This window comes from Taeniopygia guttata, chromosome 1 (genome assembly GCF_048771995.1).
Source record: "Taeniopygia guttata chromosome 1, bTaeGut7.mat, whole genome shotgun sequence".
Taxonomy (NCBI): domain Eukaryota; kingdom Metazoa; phylum Chordata; class Aves; order Passeriformes; family Estrildidae; genus Taeniopygia; species Taeniopygia guttata.
In genome coordinates this window covers 47,215,203-47,237,616 of record NC_133024.1, presented here as the reverse complement: position 1 = coordinate 47,237,616, position 22,414 = coordinate 47,215,203, and the positions used below count along the sequence as shown (strand labels likewise).

Here is a 22,414-nt window from a genome sequence, read left to right as displayed (position 1 = left end):
TGCTTGTGGATTTAATTTTGAAGTGCTGAAGGATCATTCAAAAATAGAACACAGTCTAAGGACGCTATATTACAAATGTTATTATATTACTAATTTACACTTGTTATTTGATACATTATTCTTGATTGTGAAAAACCCCAGAAAAAGAACTCATCACCAAGTATGATTTTTTTACAAGCATGTAGTCTTAGTTTATTTTGCATATTATCATTGATGTAGTGAAGTCTTTAAAAAAATGTAGTACTGTTTAGTGATAGCTATGTACTCTCTGCTTCACAGCAAATCATCATTTGGTGCCTATGAAGAAAATATAACTGGAAATACTATCAAAACTGTTTATTCTACTTCTGATCGGTAAGAACACATTAATAACATTGTAGAGTACCAAAGGACACAGACATTTACATAAGCATTCAAGTCTTCAGACAAAAGAGAGCCCTGGAAGTCACCATCATGAGACAGCTTTTCGTACAAAGGTCGCTTTCAGTGAGATCTTGCCATCAAATCATGACCACAGTTCAGCAGCCTAATATTATGTTAGGCTTGTCACAGCTGACATTTTAAAACATCTATAGAAACAAGAGCCAATGCCTTAAGTGACAAAGTTGGTTTTGTGATTCTGTAGGTTTCTATCTCAGGCAGCCACTTACTCTGCAAAATTTCCTTCCTTTGTGAGAATAATAATGACCAAATTTATGCACAAGCATGGATGAATAGGTTCACATGACAGTGCTGTTGAAAACTATCTTTTCACACCAGTAAGACATTCCCAAATATAAGCAGGATATTTGCTCAATCTGTAGTAACTTACCTCATGGAGAAAAAGAAGTTAAAAGTGCCCAGTATTTTTAATTCAATTTGGACAGCCCTACTACCTGGAAATACCTAATCAGAAAAACTTGTATCCTTTCCAACAAAAGGATAAGGAACTCTGGGGATGATTAAATATTAATACAGCAGTTTGTCACTGATAGGCAAGGAGCAAGAGTCATTGATTTTGTAATGCTAAAACAATACCTACAGTTGTATCTAGACAAAGTACAGAGTGATGTCACATAGGAGTGCAGCAAGAGCTGAGAAAATTTTAAATAAAAAATATTATAGTAGACTGTTCTATACATGAATCTGCTATAACTGCCCTCAAGGTATGAATTCTGTATGCAGTGCAGAAAGTCAAAAAGGTTTTTTTAGGCACCTCTGCATCACAGAGAATTCTGTGAACCAGACTGATCAAATTATGGCAGTTGGAATTCAACCAGTTTACTTTTGAGATTAAAACATTAAAATCATTCCCTTTCACCCTATCCCTGTTTATTATAAATGCTCCCAGACATTCAGCAGCTTAATTCAGAGAAGACCATTCTTTCTACCAAGGTATTTTTGCTACTTGACAATTAAGCTCAGCAATTTTCCCATCACAGGAGCACGTGCATGACACTTGTTAACTGGAATGGAGAGAATACACAAATGACATTTTTCTATTATGGCTATTGTATAGTATACAAATGTCTTTCCCATGCAGTGTGCTAACCTTACCAATTTTCTGCTTGAGATTTCAATAGCAGCTCTTTTTCTGACAGCTGATGTTATATTATATACACAGGAGTATAATTGGAAAAGATATATGTACATACTGCAGGAAGCCCTTGGGCATAGATGCCAAAATGATCTTAGATGCCTTGCAAATTTGCTGTCATTCCACTTGCTTCAAGGTAAGAAGATTTCACCTGCTATCAAGAAATAAAATTTGATTGTAATACCTGCATTATAGTACACATATAATAAGATATTATTTAGGCCTTAGGCCTTCTCCACCTGTGAGAATTTTTAAAAAGACTTGAGACTGGAGAAGATTAATGTAGGAAATACTAATCTCTGTTTCCCTCTCTTCCCTACACAATCCCTTCCTTTTCCTATCTCCCTCTCTCCTTCTCTCTCTACTCTCCTCCTTGCCTCTCTTCCCTTGCAACCATAAGCAGGATGAAGGATAGAGCCGAATGTATTCTTAGAGTTCTGCACATTTATAAGCCTTCACTTCAAGTCTGATACAGTGAATTATATAAACTTACACTTTCTTCATGTTGTAAAATTTTATTCAGTTTTTATGAAGTTTTTTAGGTCTTAATTGACATGTAAAACAATTTAATTATTAAAAAGCATGTCTTTTTTTTCTTTTTCCATTAAGAATGAAAGCACAGAAGAAATTTCTCTTTTGTTTGTAATTTCAAACCCTAAGCCTCAGCCTCAAATTCACTCTTAAATTTAGGGTATGCCTGCCTCAGTCCCACAGTCTGTTTTCTTTCCTGTCTTATTTGTCTTATTTCTGCTTGCCTCTACACACAGAGTTTGTTGTTCTAACAAACAATGCTCAGCAAAGTCAGTAAAATATTAGCATAGCTCATATTTCTGCCCAGTCCTGCACAGCTTTTACTTCTGCTTCTGACAGCAGCTCTTGTCCCTATTTACTACATGAAAAGTAACACAAATCAGAATACAGCAGTAAGGTTGCACTTCACATGTATGAAGCTGCATGTGCTTTTTGTTTACTGTGGACTTTCTGAGCTCTCTGAGAACCAGAAAAGCATTTTCTCCCATGGGAACTACTATGTAATACATCCGCAATACTATTATTGCAAGTAAATATAAGTTCTGGTTTGCTTCCATTCCTTTTAGACAGATCAACCCAAATAAAGAAGAATGGGGTTTTCATTAGGATTATTAACATGTTGGTAGTGGCTGAATTATCTGTTAAATACTTACTTTTTTTTTAAACTATATTTTTTTTTACTATCAAACGAGGACCTGTCTGGCCAGGAATATTCAGCTTAATTACAAACTTATGAAAGCTTTGGCAAAAAAATTAAACAATTTATGTAGGTCTGTGGTTCATGCTTGCAGTTATGTATTAGCTAAGTAGTGCAACTTCTTCTAATTAATATTAATTTAGCTCCTTACAAATACCCTGTATCCATTAGAGATTTGCACATAGCTGACAGCAGCACATCATCTTAATTTCCTTGTAAAGGTATCTGCCAGAAGTACATTAATTAAATAATCCAAATTTTAGATTTTTTTTCTCTGTATAAAAATTCTAGCTAATATTAGTTATCAGAGCTGTGAAGACATGGCCACCCTTTTGCTAATTTAAACAAAGAAATATAAAATCAGTGAAGACAGCAGATTTTTTTAATAGCACCTTAATACTAATGCTGTTTTTCACTTACCAGTAGATGAACTGTCCAAAGAAACCAGAATTTAATATTCTTTTATCAGCTTTAGATAAATAATATAATTATGTGGGTATCAAGATCCTAGTTTCTGCATCAAATTACCATGCTTCTTGATCCACTGTAGACTTTCCTTGTGATCATGGTAAGTCAGCTTCTGTGTGTATCTGTGCATTTTCATATGTGAAACATGGGCAATTCTTCTCTATCTCAAAAAATGAGCTTTTCTGAGACATTTGTGAAAGCAGTGTCCAGATACTGCAAAAATGGGAAACATAGTTAAGATAAAGTGTCATAAGATATTTTGAAATAAGCAAGTCTAGATTCTTTAAGATCTGCTCTGAGTTACATGATTATGTGTGATCATTCTCCCTTTAATCAGTGAAGAAGGAAAAGGATCTCAAAATGGTGATTCATCTTATTGTAGGATAAACCCCTAAGCAAAAACAGAGAAAGTGAAAGTACCCTTTGGAAATGTCTAGGGAAAGGACAGGGTTGTTGAGTATTATGAGTACCTAGGCAACTAGTTGAGACACTGCTATCTGATTTTTAGATATCTAAAAGTGACATAGTCAGATATCTAACTTCTTGTTCTCTAAAACTACTCTTTCAGAGTTAATTTTTATATTGCAGTACTAATAACTCCTATTCTGGTCTGGGGTTGCTTGTTTCCTAAAGGAAAGCATGCTGGGTATGAGTATTAGAGAAATGTTTCACTTTAATTTTTCTTCATTCTTTGACTTGTGTGTTGAAGTGTGAAGTATGTAAGAGACCTCTGGAAGATCTAAAAGCAGGAGACAGCATTTGGATTTACAAAAAAACTGTGCACTGTGAGCCTTGTTATTCCAAAGTTAAAGGTAAGGCACAAGACATATAATACTGAAGGTGGGAAAAACCATTTTTTGTGAACTTCATTCAAAAGACTTCAATATATGACAGCACAGCTGTTGGTTTTGATCATTTCTTAAATGTACTTAAATGTGTACTTAAATATTTTCAAAGCATCTACTTCAGTAAATCTGGGTGCTTAGGATGATATCCAACCCCAGGTTCTAGACACAATTATCCTCTGTCTGTGAGGGAGATCTTGGTCACACTGCAAGTTATCTCTTTAGGTCTCTCTGTAGAGTTGTACCTGGCCAATCAATAGAGACACCTAGGGGGAGCAATGGCACCTTGCCCTGGAAGTGAGAATAAATTGCAAGGCCATCTGAGAATCAGATTGTCCTACTGAAAACAATAAGCCAGGATGCAGAGATATTTTCACACAGTGGAGTAATTGTGACCAGTAGAGAGAAGATACAAAATCTATGAAATCATAATGAAGATATTACATGTGGTTATGATTCTTACCTTTGTGAGGAGCAAGGTGACTAAAAAAACATTCAAGGCAAGGACAAATGAACATTTTGTTTTATTAATTTTTCTAGAAGTTGCTAGATTTTAAGTCTTCTCTCTTTATGGCAATTATTATTTCACAATACTATAAATTAGTACCTCTGTACCAAACTAAGACAAACAGAGATGTAGATTAAATACTTTGATAAGCTGCTTTTCAACTATGTAATTCTGAGATAAGATCATGTTAACTAAAATTCTATTAAAATTTTTTTTTCTTAAAATACTTTTGTTATTAACTCATTGCAAAATCTGATGGTAATGGGGAATTTTGCAAATAATTAGATTAAAAATTTAATAAAGCATAGTAACAGTTACAAAACTGTAGAAAGACATACCAAGGATCTCTATATTAAGCACAATAAATTGGCATGTCCTATTTCATCAAGTTACAAGACAGACAGACATCAGTAGATGTTATAAAAGAAAAAAGAAATCTGAAGTTTCCTTGTAGGACACTTGGAGCATAATGCATTGCTTGGCATCTCTGACCAATCTTTTCTCTTTTGCAGAAAAATGGATCTACTAATTTTGACATACAGAACATATGATGAAGAAATTACTATTGTTTAGTTAACTGTATTGGCCTGTTAATTCAAAACACTGGGAAATTATTCATTTTTACTGCTGGGAATTCTCTGAATGAAGTCCTACTGCATCGTTATTAAAATAATTATTTTAATGAGAATTTAGAAGCATTTTTATATACACACTGCAGGAAGCAAAACAAGATATGGGTCAATATATTTATCAGATCTGTGAAAGCACTAAATTTTACATAAAATCAATGATAATTTATTGAAATTTTCTGAATGCCAGGACATTCCTACATATTTGTTTTGAAAGGGCTGTATTCTCTTTTCCTCTAATAGAAAGACCTGTTTGCTTAATATAGCATGAATGGGATTTTCCTTATCAAGATTAGCCATTTAGAAGTCAGTTATTCAGTTTAAACTACTGTTTTTCATGCAGAGGGAAGTGGGTTCATATTGCACCTTCAAGGAGAGACATCAAACTCCAGAGAAAGGTTCTTCCCAAATAACTTAAATGTTAAGTTTGAGACAGAACAAATGATTTTTGGAAAATGCATCTACATCTGCAGAAGGAATCTGGACAAAAATTGCTAGAGGGTTTTAAGAACCCTACTCCATGTTTAATCACAATTTTTTAAGTACACACTTAATATGAAATAATGAAATAATGAAATACCTATTTTGCATGACAGTATGTTGTTGTATTTATCTTTCCTACTTTAATTAAAGTGACTATCAAAACACTTTGGATGGATTCATCTTGCCTAAATTTATACATCTACAGTGTAGATTTCTGTTTCTGAGTTACTTGATCTATTCTAGCTTATATAGAGAAGCAGACATTTATAGGAAGCAATTAAATTGGTCAGATTGCAAACATCTGCTTTACTGTGACATTAACCAATGTACATCTTTACTTCCTTGGTTTGCAAAGCAACCTGGAACAAACAGCTCTAGATTTCTAGACATCTACACTATGTCAGTTACACTCTTTCCTTAGAGACTACAGTGAAACCTTTTTTTTTTTTTCCTTTTGGAGAGAATATAAGTATTTAAACTGAAAGAAGAATTCATGTTTTGTTATAATATGTTGCCTAAAATAATCAATAGTGCAGTAGCTTATTGGACAGAAAAAGGTATTGACTACTAGTCTTTGTCATGAGATGCTTTAGATTATGGTTTATTCAGAACTGATTTTCTGCCTTACATCTCAGTTTAAATGGACTTCCAGGACATGACAAAGACAGAGTTAGTGTTAGAAGGCTGCTGGACCTAGGCAAGAGCTTAAAAGCATGCAAAGTATTAAAGCCATAGGTTAATAATAGACTGGTGAGTTGCTGTCCCAGTCAAATTCTCTCTCCTTGACTGCACATTTCATAGAGGAGGCAGGAGGTATGGATGTCTGTAATTTAATCCACTGGGCCTGCAGCTGAGTAAGGATGTTGTCTGGCTTAAAGGATGTTCAGACTGATTATGCAATGGAGACATGAAACAGCAGATATTTTGTTTTGTTAATTTTATTAATATCTTATGAATTAATATCAGTAACTCTAATAAATCTTTAGTTATTGATATTTTTTTCTGGTGTGTGTCTCTTGCTGATGACATGTCCTAGTTAAACTATAGTTGTTAAAACTCTGTACTTTACCAGTAAACAATGATTTGCACAATGGGGTTAAAAAAGTACTAGGAAAATTTTAATGTCACAAATTTGGTTCTGTTGAGAGACCAACACTTATTGCTAAAGCCCAGTTGCAATGGAAGATGTTAGACATTCATTTGAGCCAGCACATTAGAATCTAGGACTTCCTAGTGTTTGAGGGGGATCAGAAATTTCAGTTCACTTCCCTAGAGACCAGGAGCTCTGGATGAAAATATCTGCTACTTAAAAGCTTACTGACTGAGAAGTAGCAATAAGAAACAACAAATAATTCTGTGCTCATTAAGTCATCCTCACTGAACAGCCCTGGTAATTTTGCCATGTGTTTTTTTGTTATTTTTTATTATATGTTGTAAGTTGGCTAAGAAGAAACACCAGGTTTATGATTTACCATATCTGGCAGAGCAATACTCATTAACAAAAATCATATTAACATCTCAATACCAATGTATCAAAACTTAAGTGTTTTTTGTCCCTTTTGCATATCATTAGCCTGTGATGTTTCATTTCCCTTTGACTAATCCTTCCATGAAACAATCCAAATGAAGAGTTTGCTGGCAGCTGTTTTAATGAACGTGTTATCTTCAATAATGCATTAAATTAGACTGAAAAGCTGTATTGAGAGATGATGTACTAAATTATGTGGGGGTTCATGATTCATCAGGCCCATTTTTTCAGTGTGTAATGGATACTTTATTTTACAAAGCTGGGGCATTGCTCTACGGGGAGGGGAATCAAGCAATCAGAGGAAAGAAGTGAAATAATGCATATAATGCATATTGATGCAGTTAAATATGTAGATTGCTTCAAAACTACTGATACTTAAAAGAACACGAAATGTCATAAGAACATCTTTGCTGTGTTAATATATTCTGTTGTATCCTGTGTAGGTTCCCACAGAACACTTAGGCTTAGCATCCCTTTCTATCAGTGCTTGATACAGTGATAAACATCTGTAACACTGTCCCCTCATCCTCTTCCTCTCGAAATAAAGATCCATGTCAGTTTGACAAGACAGTCTCTGTTACTTCATGAAGTCTCCTTACCTAGGCTTGTAAGGAACATCAAATGGATCTCACATCTATTCTGTAGGTCACCTCTATTCCTTGCTTTTTCCTATAGGGAGGTGTATAGTGTTGGGATAGCTTCAGGTGTTCAGTTTATTTGCTCACAATGATAAGGTCAGAACTCCGCTACTCTGCTTGCCTTCCTTGATACTTGATGTTTTAACATAATCTGATTGTTTAGAATGAAATGCACCCACTTTCTTGGTTGGTTTTGCTCTCTGATCATATGTGAACATTGCTCATTGTAGCTACTCTATTACACCAGGAGGCGATTTCAGCTTTCAGACTAGTTGGTGCCAGACTACAAGGGAGAAATGCCTCCTTTTCTTCCTTCTGCTGCACCACAACACCTCGTTTTTCTTCACAGCAGCAGAGACATCCATCATTCCATAAAGACAAAGGATAAAGAGACTAAATACATAGGTAGGTTTGATGTGCTGATGTCTGAAACTGTTGACAAAAATAGCTCTGTTTAGCTGATTAAATTGATGCAGAACAACTGAGTTCTTTAACTGATAAGGTCCTTCTTTGACTTCAAAGGCCTCCTCTTCTGTTTTGTGCTTTTCCTGCTCTGAGCAATTCAACTCTAATACCATCAGCAAAACTAGGACTTACAAACATTCCTTGCACTTCAGAGAGAAGAATCTGCAGGTATTCTCAAATATGTTTGGCAAAATCTGCTAAAATGAGACCCTCTTGAACACTTCAATAACTACCACCTTTTAAAACCATGGAGATTGTGTTCTCTGAACAGAGGAACAGGGCCCAGAAAATGGGAGTGCCAAGTTCAATGTCTCCCCCAACATACATAAGCAGGTTGTGTAACACAGTGGAACAGCTGGGTGTGTGGAATAAACAATGAAAGCCTGGTAGTCTTTTTGCCACATTCCCTGCCCAGAGCAGGCTGGATCTTTATGGCCTATGTTCCACTGGATAGCCATACTGCTTATTCATTATATGCTTATTGATAACTCAAGAATGACTCCTGAACAAAAAACACATTGTCTTGGGAGCAAAGACCAAATTCTGGAATTTCATAATCTCATCCAAGTGATCTAATTAAGAATGAAAAGCAGTGGCAATGATTAGAGGTGTTGTCTACATTCAGATTTGGTTTGAGTAGGAGAGTGAGAGAATGAAATTTTGGGGAGTTTCATCTGAAGATTATTATCAATACATCTTTATATGATAATCTCTTCTAAGGCTGAGTATTTTCTTTGCCTTTCCAGCCTCTGAGCCCTTTTGGGCAGGAACTCTCTCCAGTTTGTGCAGTATCCAGCACAGCAATGGCCTCTGGGTGGTACTGCTGCACCTGTATAAATGACCCAAGAAAAATTCAGAGTTTACCTCAGTTTCCAAGAAAGCTGCTTGGAAATGGAATATTTTTTCATGGGGTTTTTATAACTGTGTCAGTTATAAATTGACAGCTACAGCACTGTAGGCTGTGCCAGGACTTAAAAGTGACTGGTTTGGTCCTGTTAGAATCAATATCTGAATATAATCATGCCAAAAGCACTTGTCTGAGTCTTGTCATTGTTGTGCAGTCATCAGACATCTTTTTAGGGAGCTTAGACAGCTATTGTGGTGAAAACAATTGGCAGCCAACATTTAAAAACTACTTACTCAGGAAAAAAAGAAGATACAATCAATTCTGGAAAGGTCAAACTTCTTCTGGCATCCAAGCCATTTTTGCAAATGTTTAAATACTAAAAGAAGCAGAAAAAGGAGAAAATATAATGAAAAAGATGAAAGCATTATGCAAATAAGTCAATTAAAGAATTTTAATAGTACTAATATTGTAAATAATGGTCCAATTGAAATTAATATTTAACCTTGACTGTAAGATGAATATTACAGTAAACATTGGTCTGTCTTCATACCTTCTGGTTCCTCCAGGGAGTCTCCACCCACAGAACTTTGAATTATATTATCCCTGTATGTAGTTCAAATCATGGAATTAAGAATGAGAATCCAGCTAACCATATTTGTAGCACTTTAATTTCAAATAGCCAAATATTTAAACAATATTTGGGAAATCTACAGAAATATGTGACTTATAATGCATTTGAACACTGTTTTTACCTGTTTTCACAATTGAGAATGCATTTGAGCATTGACTTTATCCATTTGCCCAAGTGACATATGTGAAAGTAGCAGAAAAGCCTTTTGAACAAAACACCAGTTTTCTCACAGCAAAATTCTGTCTGGGAGCAAGCATAGCAGTTCTGACATGACTGACATCTGTGGAAAGCTAAGGATGAAAGCCAGAAAGCAGCAGTGTTTTTTTTTCTGCCTCTTCCAGTCTAGTGAGAGGACATCCCAGATACCCAGTCAGAGGAGGGCACATGATTTGAGAACTGTGGTTTCTGGGTTTTAATTTGGAGATCACCAGGACTGTTTGAAAACTCCCCTGCCTTCTTTTTCAGAATCACAATCTCCTCAGTAGAAACACAAATGAAACTGAGAGTGAAGATAGCAGGGACTTTGCTTCTCATAATGAAATTGGAGCAAACACAAGGAAAAGATCTAGCTAAGAAGAATACACTCCTTTAGGATTATTCCTTTAGGAATACCACAATTCATACGCTCTTCATCAATCCAGTGAATTTACTCAAGGAATACTTTTGCTGTACTGCATTTATTTCCAGATTGTCCCAGAAAGGGCTGATTTTAGACGAGCTCTCCACAGCCCTGAAAGTGTGTCCAGCACTGATTGCACATCTCCAAGATGGACAAAAGGGGCCCAGAGGGACTAAGATGGATAGATCCATCACCACCTGTGATAGATCCATCACTACGCAGACCCAGGAGTTCTGGCATGGCAGGAGGAAGGGCAAGGGGTTTTATGCCACTCTTGTGATGTTGCAGCAAAGATCTCAAGTACTTTGCAAGTTATACAGTTTATGGCACAGTGGGTCCACAAAAAATTTTTGGGTGTAAGTTTTCTAACTGTACCTAAATTACCCTCTTGGTATATCTGTCATTTTATTGTATCTTTTGTGATTCAGTGGGTTATAGATAGTGCAAGGACAAGTTTTTACATGCAAGCTTTTATATACCATTTTCACAGGCTTTTTTTCTATCCCATCTGACAGTAAAAAATAAATGATAAAAATAAATTACATGGGCTTTTCAGAATAGCCAGCAGAGATTCTTGCTTGACCAAACTGAACTTAGATGAAAATTCACGTACTTATTTTTTTAAACCATTCCCTATCTGAAAAGCTAAAACACCCACTTTGAGACACAAAAGCCTTTCAAGCAACAGCAAATTTTCCATATTCTTTTGACATGGTGCCACTCAGATATGCCTTCTCAAACACAATTACTGACTGAGGGTTTTTTGTATTATTTAATTTTTTTCTGCATACATCACATAACCAATGCTAAGCACATTGCTGTTTATTTTTTTAAGATGATAAGTTTTAAACCACTTAGCAGCATCATAAAGTCTTGAGTCTGTTGGCCTACACTTACTAACATTTTGCAAACTGTAAAAATCACTTATCTATCCACATGATGGACTTGCTAACATGGATAGCAATTTTTTTCCACTTTTTTGCAAAGTTCATTAATTTCTTTAATCTCTTTCCCCAACTATATGCAAATAGACAAAAAGTAAAGATGACAGAAGATTAATAAAAAGAAAAAATCATAACCAGCATTAGATGATTCTGTATTATCATGTTATCAGGAAAAAAGGCATTTTTCCTGAATCAACTGCCACTGTTTCCTGAAGATAAGTCAAGCTGAAATCTGGAGTCCTGGCAGAAGGTGTGTCATGGATTTTTACCCTCCTGAAGAGAAGCTGTATTTCTTTCATTATGATCTTTACATTCAAACAGTATTTCAAAAGCTTTGCTTTTAGATTATCAGCTCATTTATTAACAACCTTGAACAACATCCCCCCCTCAACCTTCTCTTTCCTATTCATCAGTGGTAAACCAAATTATACTTTCCAATATACTTGTATACTGGAGACAATGTAAATATTCAAACTTCTTTGAAAGTCTAATTAGTCTTTGTTATCGATGAAGATCATTAGAAAGAAACCCATCCTGATTTGCAAGATTCAGCCTGATGCTTTCAGTTTATAATATACAGAAGGGATGGGAGGGAGTGGGCTCTAAAGCATTTGAAAGTCAGAGTGATTTGATAACAATCAAATAACAACCCCTTGAACAAGAGCTGTCATGGATAATTGTGTCTAGATGGCTATGCAAACCCTAAGTTTAATTCACAGACAGTATCTTTGGATGCCATAAGCACTGCAGCATTTTGAGCTCACTGAAATGATGCAATTTTGGATGTGTTCTTATAGTAAATTCATTCTAATGGTGATTACAACGTACTTCAATTTAATATTAATTAAATAAGAAAAAGCCTGGAGGAACCATGGTAGTTCAGGAGAAGGAAAGAGTATAAAGAAAGAGAAAGTCAATTAGCATGAAATTAGCAACACCTAGGAAGTCAAAATGTTTGCAAGAGATGCTGAGAATGAGGAATCCATGCTGTAACTTTAGGATAAAGTGTTTAATTGCTCAAATAATGCAGAGTAAATGTACAAATTTAACAATAACAAATTGCTAGGTTTAGGTAATATCCATGTGAAACCTCCATGCCAGCTTAAGTGTGACATTGTTGAGCTTCTCACTAACATTTACCCTACCCGTTCAAAGCAGGCTTGGTGCCAAACGAATTGGAAGCATTAGCTGGGACATCAGCTTTGAAAAAAACCATGAAAACTGCTCTGGGGAAACTACATTTCATTTAGTCTTATTTTATTTATCAAGCCAATTTGTACAAATTGGAATAAATGACAGAATAGAGAAGCTATGAATATATATGATACATAGGAGGAGAGTCTGCAAAGATTTTTTAAAGCAGGACATGCTCATGAAGTGTGTTTCTGAAGAAGCTAATATGCTTTTGGTAAAGCTGTTTTCTTTAACAGAGAACATTTGGCTTTATAAGAAAACAAGAAGTGAGACTAGAAAGAAAACAATGTATTAGAAAATTCCGTTTTCATTATGGAGTGAGACAGGAAACAATGGGAGGTTTGGCCTGACTTCTGTGGGGATAAGGCTATATAAATTAGGGCTTGTCAGCTGGGAAGAGAAGTATCTAAATTTTATATCGTCATGAATGACAAAGAGGAGCTGAATAGAGAATGATTAATCATTCTGTCTTTCTCAGAAAACCAGAACTAAGGGGCACCCAATCAAATTACTAAGCAGCAGATTTAAAGTAGATAATAAGAAGTAGTTTTTCTAACAATACATTATTAAATTGCAGCTCTAATTGCCACAGGGGGTTGTAAAGCCCTAATGTTTAAATGGCTTAAAAATGGGTCGCAGCAAATGGAATATTATTACACATTGACTGCTATCAAAACTAAATGATCCAGATGTCCTGATTCAATGACTGAAAAAGGGAAAATTTCCCTCAATATTTTTCTTGTTTCTGAGATATTTTTCTTACAAAGCTACTATCAGCCCTTGCTAAAGGCAGAATACTGAATAGGAGAGGCTTCTGCTGGCATGATAGTGGCTCTATTTTTATAAAACTATTTCCAGAGTAATTTTTAAGACTGGAACTGCACTTTAAAATAATGTCATGAGACTTGGAGTTTGCTGTCCATGCTCTGACCTTATCGTCACACATCTTTTGTATAGCCCAGACTGGATTACAGCAATTAATTCTTCACTGGCTTGCCTGAAAGGCAGATCCAGCCTGCAGCTATTGCAGCATAAAACAACAAGCTTATTACCAGAAAAGAGCAGATGGGATTTGCGGACTTCCTGCTTCTTTGTTCTCTGCATCGATAGCCTATTAGTAACTACACTGATTCAGAAATTCCTACCATAGGATACTGTGTAAGTAGCATTCTATAGTAGATTTCTACTGATCTAGGGTATATAATTTCTCAAGTCCAGGAGTAACAGGTTTCATGGGCACATTAGGCTGTTTGGGGTTGGTGTTAGACACATTTCATTAATGCCTTAAAAAAAGCATGGAACCATCAAGCTTTCAGTGTGGTTTGTAAAGTGCTGATAAAGTTCTGGGTTTATCAAACTCATCATCTATTGCTGGCATACTGAATGGAACTCATTAATAATTTATTAGTAATGTCAATATTGGGAGGAGAGTAATTTATGTTTAAAAACCCAAACAATTAGGTTAACTATTTCAAAGACTAAGATGTTCAAATCATCTTTGCAGTATTCAAACTGATCAACCTGAAAACCACGGGACAGTGTATTTATCAACATACATTTTATCTGCCAGCACCACTGTGTGAAGCTATGTTATAAGTGGAATTATGAATTAGTGAAATTACAAGTACACATAAAATAGGGCAACAAATACAACACAGTGAAATGCATTTTTACCTTTTACTAAATCCATGTGTACAGGAAATGCCTGAAAAAGACAGTCTCTCACACTGACTGTGAACATGGTAGCTGAAATATGCACAACTTCAAGTTGCTTTCTACCCATACTACTGGGTTTCTAACTTAAGAAGTCCCAGTCAAGGCGGAGCCAAGCTCTGGACCATTTTCTTAGTGATATGATGTCAATGATCAATGCATCTGTCTGGAAAAGATGTATTTGTACCCATGCTAGGGCATGACGCTAACTCCTATGCTTTTTCTCTTTGGCAACTGAGTTCTGAAATGAATGCCTGCAAGCAACATTTGTGTAGGTGGCACAAACAGTGGAGGGCATTTGAAAATTGCCAACTGTTTATACTCATAACTGAGGACAAGCATTCCCTTGGTGACTCTTAAGATCCTCTGCTATGATGCTACATGCTCTACCTTGTCTTCAAATGTGTCTCCTGATATATCTGCAAACAGCTCCAAACTGGTGTCTGCATCAAGATATTTTTAGTGATGCAATAGCCAGACCACACTGTAATGTTCCTGTTCTGACAACTGAAAATTTCAGATACCCATTTACTGGGTTTTTTTGCTGGTCCACTAAAAGACTTTGCATCCTTGGCTCAAATTAAAAAAAAAAAAAAAAAAAAAAAAAATCCTCCCTTTTGAATCTCTTTTGAGTATTTCATGGAATCATCAAAGTTGGAAGACACCTTCAAGATCATCTAGTCCAACCATCAACCTGGCACCACTATGATCACCTCTTACCCATATCCCCAGCTGCCACATCCAGACACCTCTCTGCTTCCAGAGACCGTGGTTCCACCACCCATGTGGGCAACTTCTTGCAATGCCTAACTACTCTTTCAGTGAAAAAAATGTTATGATATATAACTGCACCTCTACTGCCTCGTTGCATCCTCCAGCACTGATATTATAATAAACGTCTTCTTTGCTTTTTTTTTCATTGTAAACTAGTGATGTATAATAAACTCAATATTACGTATGCTGCCAATTCATCTTTTTATATAATTTTGCAATTTTACTGGATTAACAAGGCACTTCTAAGAATTAAGGCTAGTACCATTATTAGTGATAACAAACTGAGAGATACATATTTTGCCTGAGACTAAACATGTAGAAGCTCAATTCTCCTTTTCCTTATGGGAATAAAGATTACAGATATCTGTAGTTGTGAAAACTGGATTCTGTTACTCATTCTAATAAAACATGACAGAATTGGAGCCAGATGGTTTTTACATTCTCAACACTTTCCCCCTTCTTTGTTCCAAAGGGACAGAGAAGACACAACCAAAGCTTTGGATTAAGTGCTATCGAGTTACATAGTAGTACACTGGGGGCTGTATTCACTCTCTTTCTCTTTACTCTCATAGAAGTTGTATCATCTAGAAATGAATGCTTTGTGCTCCACTCTAGGTTCCTTTCTAGTCATTCCTATAGGACTGGTTGTTATTATCTATACTGCAAGAGTGCTTGAAAGACTGACAAACAACAGTGCGGTTGTCCTGTGCACATGCAAAAGAAAGTTTCCGGATTATAAACAAAAGAGACGAGATTGTGACAGGCTGGATGATTTCAAAGTTGATTTATGCCCTGAGCAGAGAGTCAATGTCTGTTCCTCCTCACACCAGAAACCTGAGACAGCAACGAAGCGGGGTGAAGGCAGCAGCGGCTGACAGTGCTACTGCTCTGCCTAAGGCTGATGTTCAAGAACTGGATAGTGACTGACCAATAGCTATTTTTAGTGGGTAGCTGAGCAACTTACAACCCTTAGACTCAAAGAATCATTTAGGCTGACAAAGACATCAAAGATCACTGAGTCTATTAACCCAGCACATCCAACTCCTCGCTAAACCATTCCCGAGTGCCACATCGACACATCTTGTAAATACTTGCAGGATGGTGACTCAACCCTTTCCCTGGGCACTCTGTTCTAATGCTTGATGACACTTCTGGTGAAGAAGTATTTTATAATATCTAATTTAAACGTGCCCTAACTTAATGAGATTTGTTCCTCATTTTGTATCAGAGCTGTAGGAGAATTAGGACTGTGACTTAGAAGGTTGTCCCCTAAAGCTGTAGCCAGAGGAAATGAACTGAATGAGGATTGCGTGATGCCTGAGCTGCTTTGGACAACACTGAATCTCTGCTCACCTCCTAGGTGGCACAAGGGACACAAGCAATGGCGTCTAACAGTGCTGAGCAACGAAAGACAACGCAAAACCATTACCGTAAGTGAACATTGTTCATCCCTCTCTCTCTCAAAGATTTGCAAGCTACAAGCCCACCGATGTATTTGGATTGTGTTAAGAAAGACATTTCGATACGAGGGCATCTTTCACCTCAGGAGCTCTCCTATACGTAACCAATATATAGTTACGTAGTTCTCAACAATTCTCGGTTCAGTCTTTGCTTTACCACCAACGCAACTTCAAAACCGCGTCGCTTTCCTCGCTTTGCGCCAAAACTCCCAGAATCAGCATGTTTCAACCCTACAAACGGCGGCTTTTGGCTGAATTAGCTCCTTTCAAACCCAACAAAGCCTCTATTTGTGATTCCTATTCCCCTCACACTCTCAATCTGCATAATTACATCCCTGACACCACCAGGCTCTAATTACGCGGCTCACGAGAGGCGCGGCGCCCTGGGCCGGATCCAGCCCGCGGGCGAGGCGGGGCGAGACGCGGTGGGGCGCAGTGGGGGGAAGGCACTTTTTCTTAAGCACCCGGGGCTGCCCTCGGAGGTGGTCGGTGCCGCCGTTCCCGGGGGCTGGATGGCGGGGGCGCCGGGCGGCTCTTTGTTCCTGCCGAGTGCGTGTGCGCGGCGCTCGGGCTGCCTGAGTGGGAGGGGATCCCGCCCGCGCCGCCGTTAACGGGAGGCGCAGGAGCGGCGGAGCGGGGCTGGGCCGGCCGGGCGGCACCGCGGCGCAGGGCCGGACCCCGGCGCTGCGAGCGCCGCTCCCCGGCGCTCCCGCCTCCCCCGGGGGCCGGGCGCTGCCCTCCGGCGGCGCGGCGGAGCAGGTGCCGGCGGCGGCGGCGGGCCGGCAGGATGGAGGCTGCCTTGCTGAAGCCGGCGATGATGGCGGAGGTGAAGGGGAGCGGCGCCGGCTCTGCCGTCAGCGCCGAGCTGGAGGTGAAGAAGCTGCAGGAGCTGGTGCGGAAGCTGGAGAAGCAGAACGAGCAGCTGCGGAGCCGCGCCGCCGCCGCCGCGGTGGCCACCGGCCCGCCCAGCCCGCACCTGCTGCTGGCCCCGCCGGCGGCCCCGGGCGGGCTGCGCCCCGCCAGCCCCCCCGCCGCGGGCCCGCCGTGCGCGCCCAGCCCGGTGCCCACCCTGCTGTGCCCGCCGGAGCCCCTCGCCTACTTCAAGCCCTCACCTGGGCCGCCGGCCCCTGGCGGCGGGCAAGAAGGCGGCGGCGGTGCGGGGGCGGCGGCCACGGTGCTGGACGAGGTGGCGGTGCTGGAGCTGGAGGACGGCTGCGGAGAGGACGAGGATACATGGTACATGCGGCTCGGCCCTGCCCTGCTCCGCGGCGCGGGTGTGCTCGCCGGCCGGGCCTCCCGCAGCGGTCTCCCGGCTCTGATTAGCATTAGCCCCCAAATCCACTTGATCTCCCCTCTTACGCTGAAATCTGCTCTATTTTTTAATTATTATTTTTTTCCCCTTCTCTCCATCCCCCCCTCCAAACTGTGCCTCCCTGCGGAGGGAAGGGCCCCGTGTGCGGGACGCGGCTCGGGTCGGCGCTCCACCGCCCGGCTCGCCCGGGGCGTCGCGCCCTCCGTGGGGAGCTGAGCTCGTTTTCCGCCCCGAGGAACAGCGTTCAGATCTCAGCCTGGTTTCAGCCCCGTGTTTACATAAGGAATTAAAAATAACGGAATTTCGTTCCGGGAAAGCCTTGATCTGAGCAGCGCTGCCTCCTCATCCTAAAATCTCTGCCAAATTGTCTCCCATGTTCAGGGATTTGGGAAGGCTTTTGTCTTTTAGACGTTAATCTAAATTGTGTATCTGACGCGCCCACGTAGCTCCAAAAGGCACGGCGGGGTGCTAGTAAATGGAATAAATCGGAAATGAATAGCGAATGGATAGAGCAAAAAATGAAATCGACCTGGACTTGTTAACCTGTGTAACCTGGAATGGTTACGCTCCCGTAAAAAGAAACAGAAGGGGAGACGGCAAGATAGAGATACAAGTAGATCAGTAAAGCTAGTGCCTCAAAACCTGTTTCAGCAGCGTGGGCGAACATCACAGGGACAGTGCTGGAATACTGTCTTGGCTGTGTAACCATGTGGAATGTCATTGATCCTCAATTTGTTTTCAAGTGTCAACAGCAATATACATATCACCTTTATTTAAATAAGTTTTAGAGTATCTGTCTAAGCTTCCATGAAGCTCTCCTTTTCGTGAGGTTAGTTTTTGAATCAAGCTATAAGTTAAGGTCAGATGAGAATAAATTGTAGTGTAAGGAAGCTGTGTTTGAATATCTTTAATTTTGGTCGAAGATAAAATGTTCAAAAATTAATCTAAATGTCAGAAATTTTTCTGATTATTGTTCATGGTGTACAATACCGTGTTTCTGAAAATGGCTTTTGAGAATCATGTACAAATTGTTTGGAATTTGTTGTCAGTGTTGCTTCATTGTGCGTGTAGTTGGTCTGTGCAGGGCTGGTTTGGGCATGTCAGTCCAGACTTAAATCACATTTTATATTGGTTCTAACTTCTAGCTTTCCAAGCATTAAGGAATATCAAATTTATTTGATAATGTCTTAAACAAAAATTTTTTTTGTTTACATTTTAAGATGGTTGTCAGTCGTCGTTGCATTACCTGACATAGTGAAATTTCCAATTTGATTTCCTTCTTGGGAGCAATCCTAGATTTGGGTGCCAGAACTTACCTTTATGTCACATATGTATGTGTCTACAGGCAGAATTTCATGACAGGGATTTGTTAACAAATCTATTGCACTAGGAGCGAGTTGTTTTAGTTGTTGAATGTTTTTAGTTCAAGGATAAATCTCAGTCATTATCCATGAAAGGTCAGGCACGTGATGCCAGTTGCTTGGGGCTTTTTTGTAATCTCAGTCTTTAAAGCAAACTGCTACCTGGAGAGCCAAAGCCTGCAGTGTGCATATCCTAGTTCTTGATTAGTAATTTTAGGCCTTAAATAGCTTTGAGGTTTTGTATTTTGCTTGCTTTTTGGTTTTTGGTTTTTTTTTTTGACTGCCATTAAAAAATACCCCAAAACCAACCAACCTTTTCAGACTACTTCGTAGTGTTCAGCTTTTTACATGAAGGTCTGATCATCAGTCAGATGTTTAGCTGTTGAAGCACTTCTCCAGGTGAACAGGAAACTTGAAAGCTTTTCTTTGCTTTGCTTTTTGGTTTTCTCGGTATCATTTTTTAAACATATGGTCAGGCCCTGCAGGAAGTCTGGGGAAATGAGTCCTCTCCTCAGAGCAGTTCAATAGATGATCTCTGCTGGGATTGCCGAGAGAGAGATGTCAGTTGCAGTGAGGATATTTGTTCCTTGTGAACTGGATAGACAGTGCTGATTGACTTCAAAGGCCAAGAGCTCCATGGAGCAGACACTGCAGAAGGGGTGCTCTGCTGGGTTTTGGGTAGCTCTTAAGCCAAAACTATGAAGGTGAAAAGCTGCTACTACCTATTAGTGACCCCTTGGGGGGAAAAATCCTGTTTAGGTTTTGGTCTTGCCTTTCACTCCCTGTTTGTACAGACCAGATCCTTAAGAGAGTGTGGGATGTTCTTCTGGTGCCTTGAGAATCTGGCACTGGGTGTCTCTAGCCTCATGTCTCAGAGGTGGTCAGGCCAGGGAGCTGTGTCAGTCTTGTCCAGCAGACAAGAATAATTTGCTCCCTGGAAGATAAGCACTCTCCCAGGTGAGTTGGCATCTGCTGTGCCTGCTAATCTGCCAGGGTGACAGCAGCAACCTAGATCTCAGCCTCAAGAATTCTCCCATGAAATCTGCTTTGAAATCTGGTTTCCTAATGTGCAACTGATCAGTTGCCAACTCTTGTCTGAGAATAATGCACATACGCTACCTTTTTTTTGCATATGTGCTTTTTTTTTCCTTTTCTGCTGGTGTTGAATATTGAAAATAGATTTTCAGTGTTTCTCATCTAATGTTTTTCAATCATTACAAATATGACTTGAACAGCATGTGGGTCATCTGTGTGAAGATAAAAATTAGATGCTGAAATTATATAAGTCTCCAGTAAATATAAATAGAGGGAAGAGCAAGAGCACTTTTGGTGTTTGTACAGCACCTGATACATTTGAACTTCGAGCAGTGCTGAAATTCAGACAATGGTAGTGATTAGATAGGAGATTTAAAGTGAAATCTAATTGAACTTTATTTTGACGTGCCAGAGCTGTACAGTTAATTTGCTACCTATTTTTCTGTAGAGGGAAGAAAGAAAACTGATGTAAACTCTTCTACTTCAGGATATATTTCTTTTTATTTGATATCCTCTTGCAGGGCTTTGGATGTTATAAATTATTAGTGATCTAATAGGAAAGTGAGCATATAAAAGTAAACTTTGCAGTATTGTATCTTGCTGATATTTCTGTGTGTTTTGATTAAGGTTGTATGTCTTGCCTACGAAGACTCACACTCCTCAAGAGAAATCACTGAGTCCTCTGCAGTGGTGCAGACGTGTTCTGGATCATCCAACTCCTGAGATAGAAGCTGCAAAACGTTCTCTATGCTTTAGATTGGAGCAAGGTAATCTTATTCTGTTAATTTCGTTATTAGGAGGTTAGCATTTTTGGTCTGGTGTTTCACTCCTCTTTGGTGTTTTCACAATTTGGCAGGCTTCATACATGGCAGATGTGGAGTTTCTTCCTATGTATGCAAGTCTTCCTTCATTACATGAATGCTGACAAATGATTGAATTTTTTCATTTCTGATCATGTAGTTTTTAAAGTATTTGCCTCCTTTGTTATTCATCTTTTCTCCTGCAAAATGTGTTGTTCTAACTTGTCAGTTTTCATCCAGGGCTTAAAATAGAGAGCCTCCTGACAAAGAAATATTGATGCTAACTTTATTGTTGGTATATCTGTTGAGGTTTGAAAAAAGGTGCTTTTCATTTTTTGTAAAGTCAGAATTATCATGGGGCTATAAATCTTTAAAGGCATATTTGTCAACATCTGAGGTAGTGTCAAAACTTTTCTAAGTATAGCCCCCACCAAGAAGAGCTGTAACCTGACTGTAGTGCTGTTCTGTTGGCCTCTTGGTGATCTCAGGTACTGGAATCCATCTGATGGCTGATCAGTGCTGGTGAACTTGTAGAGTTCTCTGTGTGCTCTGGCTTTTGTTTTAAATAAATACCAGACAGCTCTTTCCTTGCTTTCTTACCATCTGGTGTCTCTTTAAGATTGTATTAAGTGTTGTTGAAGAAGGTGATTAAGGGAGGAAGTTAAGGTTATGACTCACAAGGAAAAAAGTAGAAAATGAAAAATCCATGAACATGACAGAAGAAGGAATAAAGCTAATGACAGCATGAACATATGGCTGTATAAGTTAGCTGCAGCTGTCATTAAGAGAAATTGAGTATGTTCCTGTATGCTTTGGAGGATATGGGTGGCTGTGGATAAGTCTTACCCAAAATCAAGCATTTAACTGAATCAGGCTGTGAAGGCCTTGTCTTCTGCATTGACTGTGAAAGATGCTACAGTGATTATTGATCTAGAAATACTTAGTTGATACTATTTGTCTCATGTTAAGTGGGCCAAGCTGTGGTTCATATATTGGTAATCATCCCATCTAGTTTTAGGGTGGACTTTGGCTTGTTTAATTGGGTATCTGGGTTCAGGTGTTTGTAGTGTGAGCTACATTGACTATCAATGGAAGATTTGTGCGTTGAGTCAGAGGAATCAGGGCAGCTGCTCAGGTGATAAGGTTTAGGTGTTGACTGTAGAATGAATTCAGTAGCTCTCTTGAGTCCACTGACAGTAATGGGTGCTTGGCACTCAACCCCACATGCTTACCTGAAGGTGCATCTGTGTGGATTTGGGCATCCAACAATAGAGTGCAGTCTGATGTAGAAGCTCTGTTCAGATTGCTCCACACAGGTAACTAGTGCCCTTGGAGGTGGCCTGTTACCTGGTTTTC

At 39.0% G+C, this 22,414-nt stretch overlaps 2 protein-coding genes and 1 long non-coding RNA gene across 5 annotated transcripts in view; 2 read left to right on the top strand and 1 right to left on the bottom strand.

Annotated features, from left to right (window-relative positions):
• The window catches only part of SCEL (sciellin), a 45,840-nt gene extending 39,108 nt beyond the window's left edge, over nt 1-6,732 (top strand). The window contains exons 15-18 of the mRNA XM_072927940.1: nt 280-354; nt 1,604-1,712; nt 3,982-4,084; nt 5,138-6,732. Of these exons, the coding sequence (XP_072784041.1) occupies nt 280-354; nt 1,604-1,712; nt 3,982-4,084; nt 5,138-5,154 (304 nt within the window). The 3' untranslated portion in view covers nt 5,155-6,732. The remainder of the gene's footprint in view (nt 1-279; nt 355-1,603; nt 1,713-3,981; nt 4,085-5,137) is intronic.
• The window catches only part of LOC115494932 (uncharacterized), a 43,768-nt gene extending 25,968 nt beyond the window's left edge, over nt 1-17,800 (bottom strand). The window contains exons 1-2 of the long non-coding RNA XR_012055513.1: nt 17,663-17,800; nt 9,509-9,591 (exon numbers count right to left, since the gene is read on the bottom strand). This is a non-coding gene — a long non-coding RNA (uncharacterized lncRNA). The remainder of the gene's footprint in view (nt 1-9,508; nt 9,592-17,662) is intronic.
• Nucleotides 16,957-22,414, top strand: part of SLAIN1 (SLAIN motif family member 1) — a 45,267-nt gene continuing 39,809 nt past the window's right edge. The window contains exons 1-2 of one of the 3 annotated variants that reach the window (XM_030270725.4): nt 16,957-17,786; nt 20,886-21,025. In XM_030270725.4, coding sequence (XP_030126585.4) covers nt 17,338-17,786; nt 20,886-21,025 — 589 coding nt within the window. In that variant the 5' untranslated portion in view covers nt 16,957-17,337. The remainder of the gene's footprint in view (nt 17,787-20,885; nt 21,026-22,414) is intronic. The other 2 variants (XM_041715633.2, XM_030270714.4) reach the window with 2 other exon arrangements.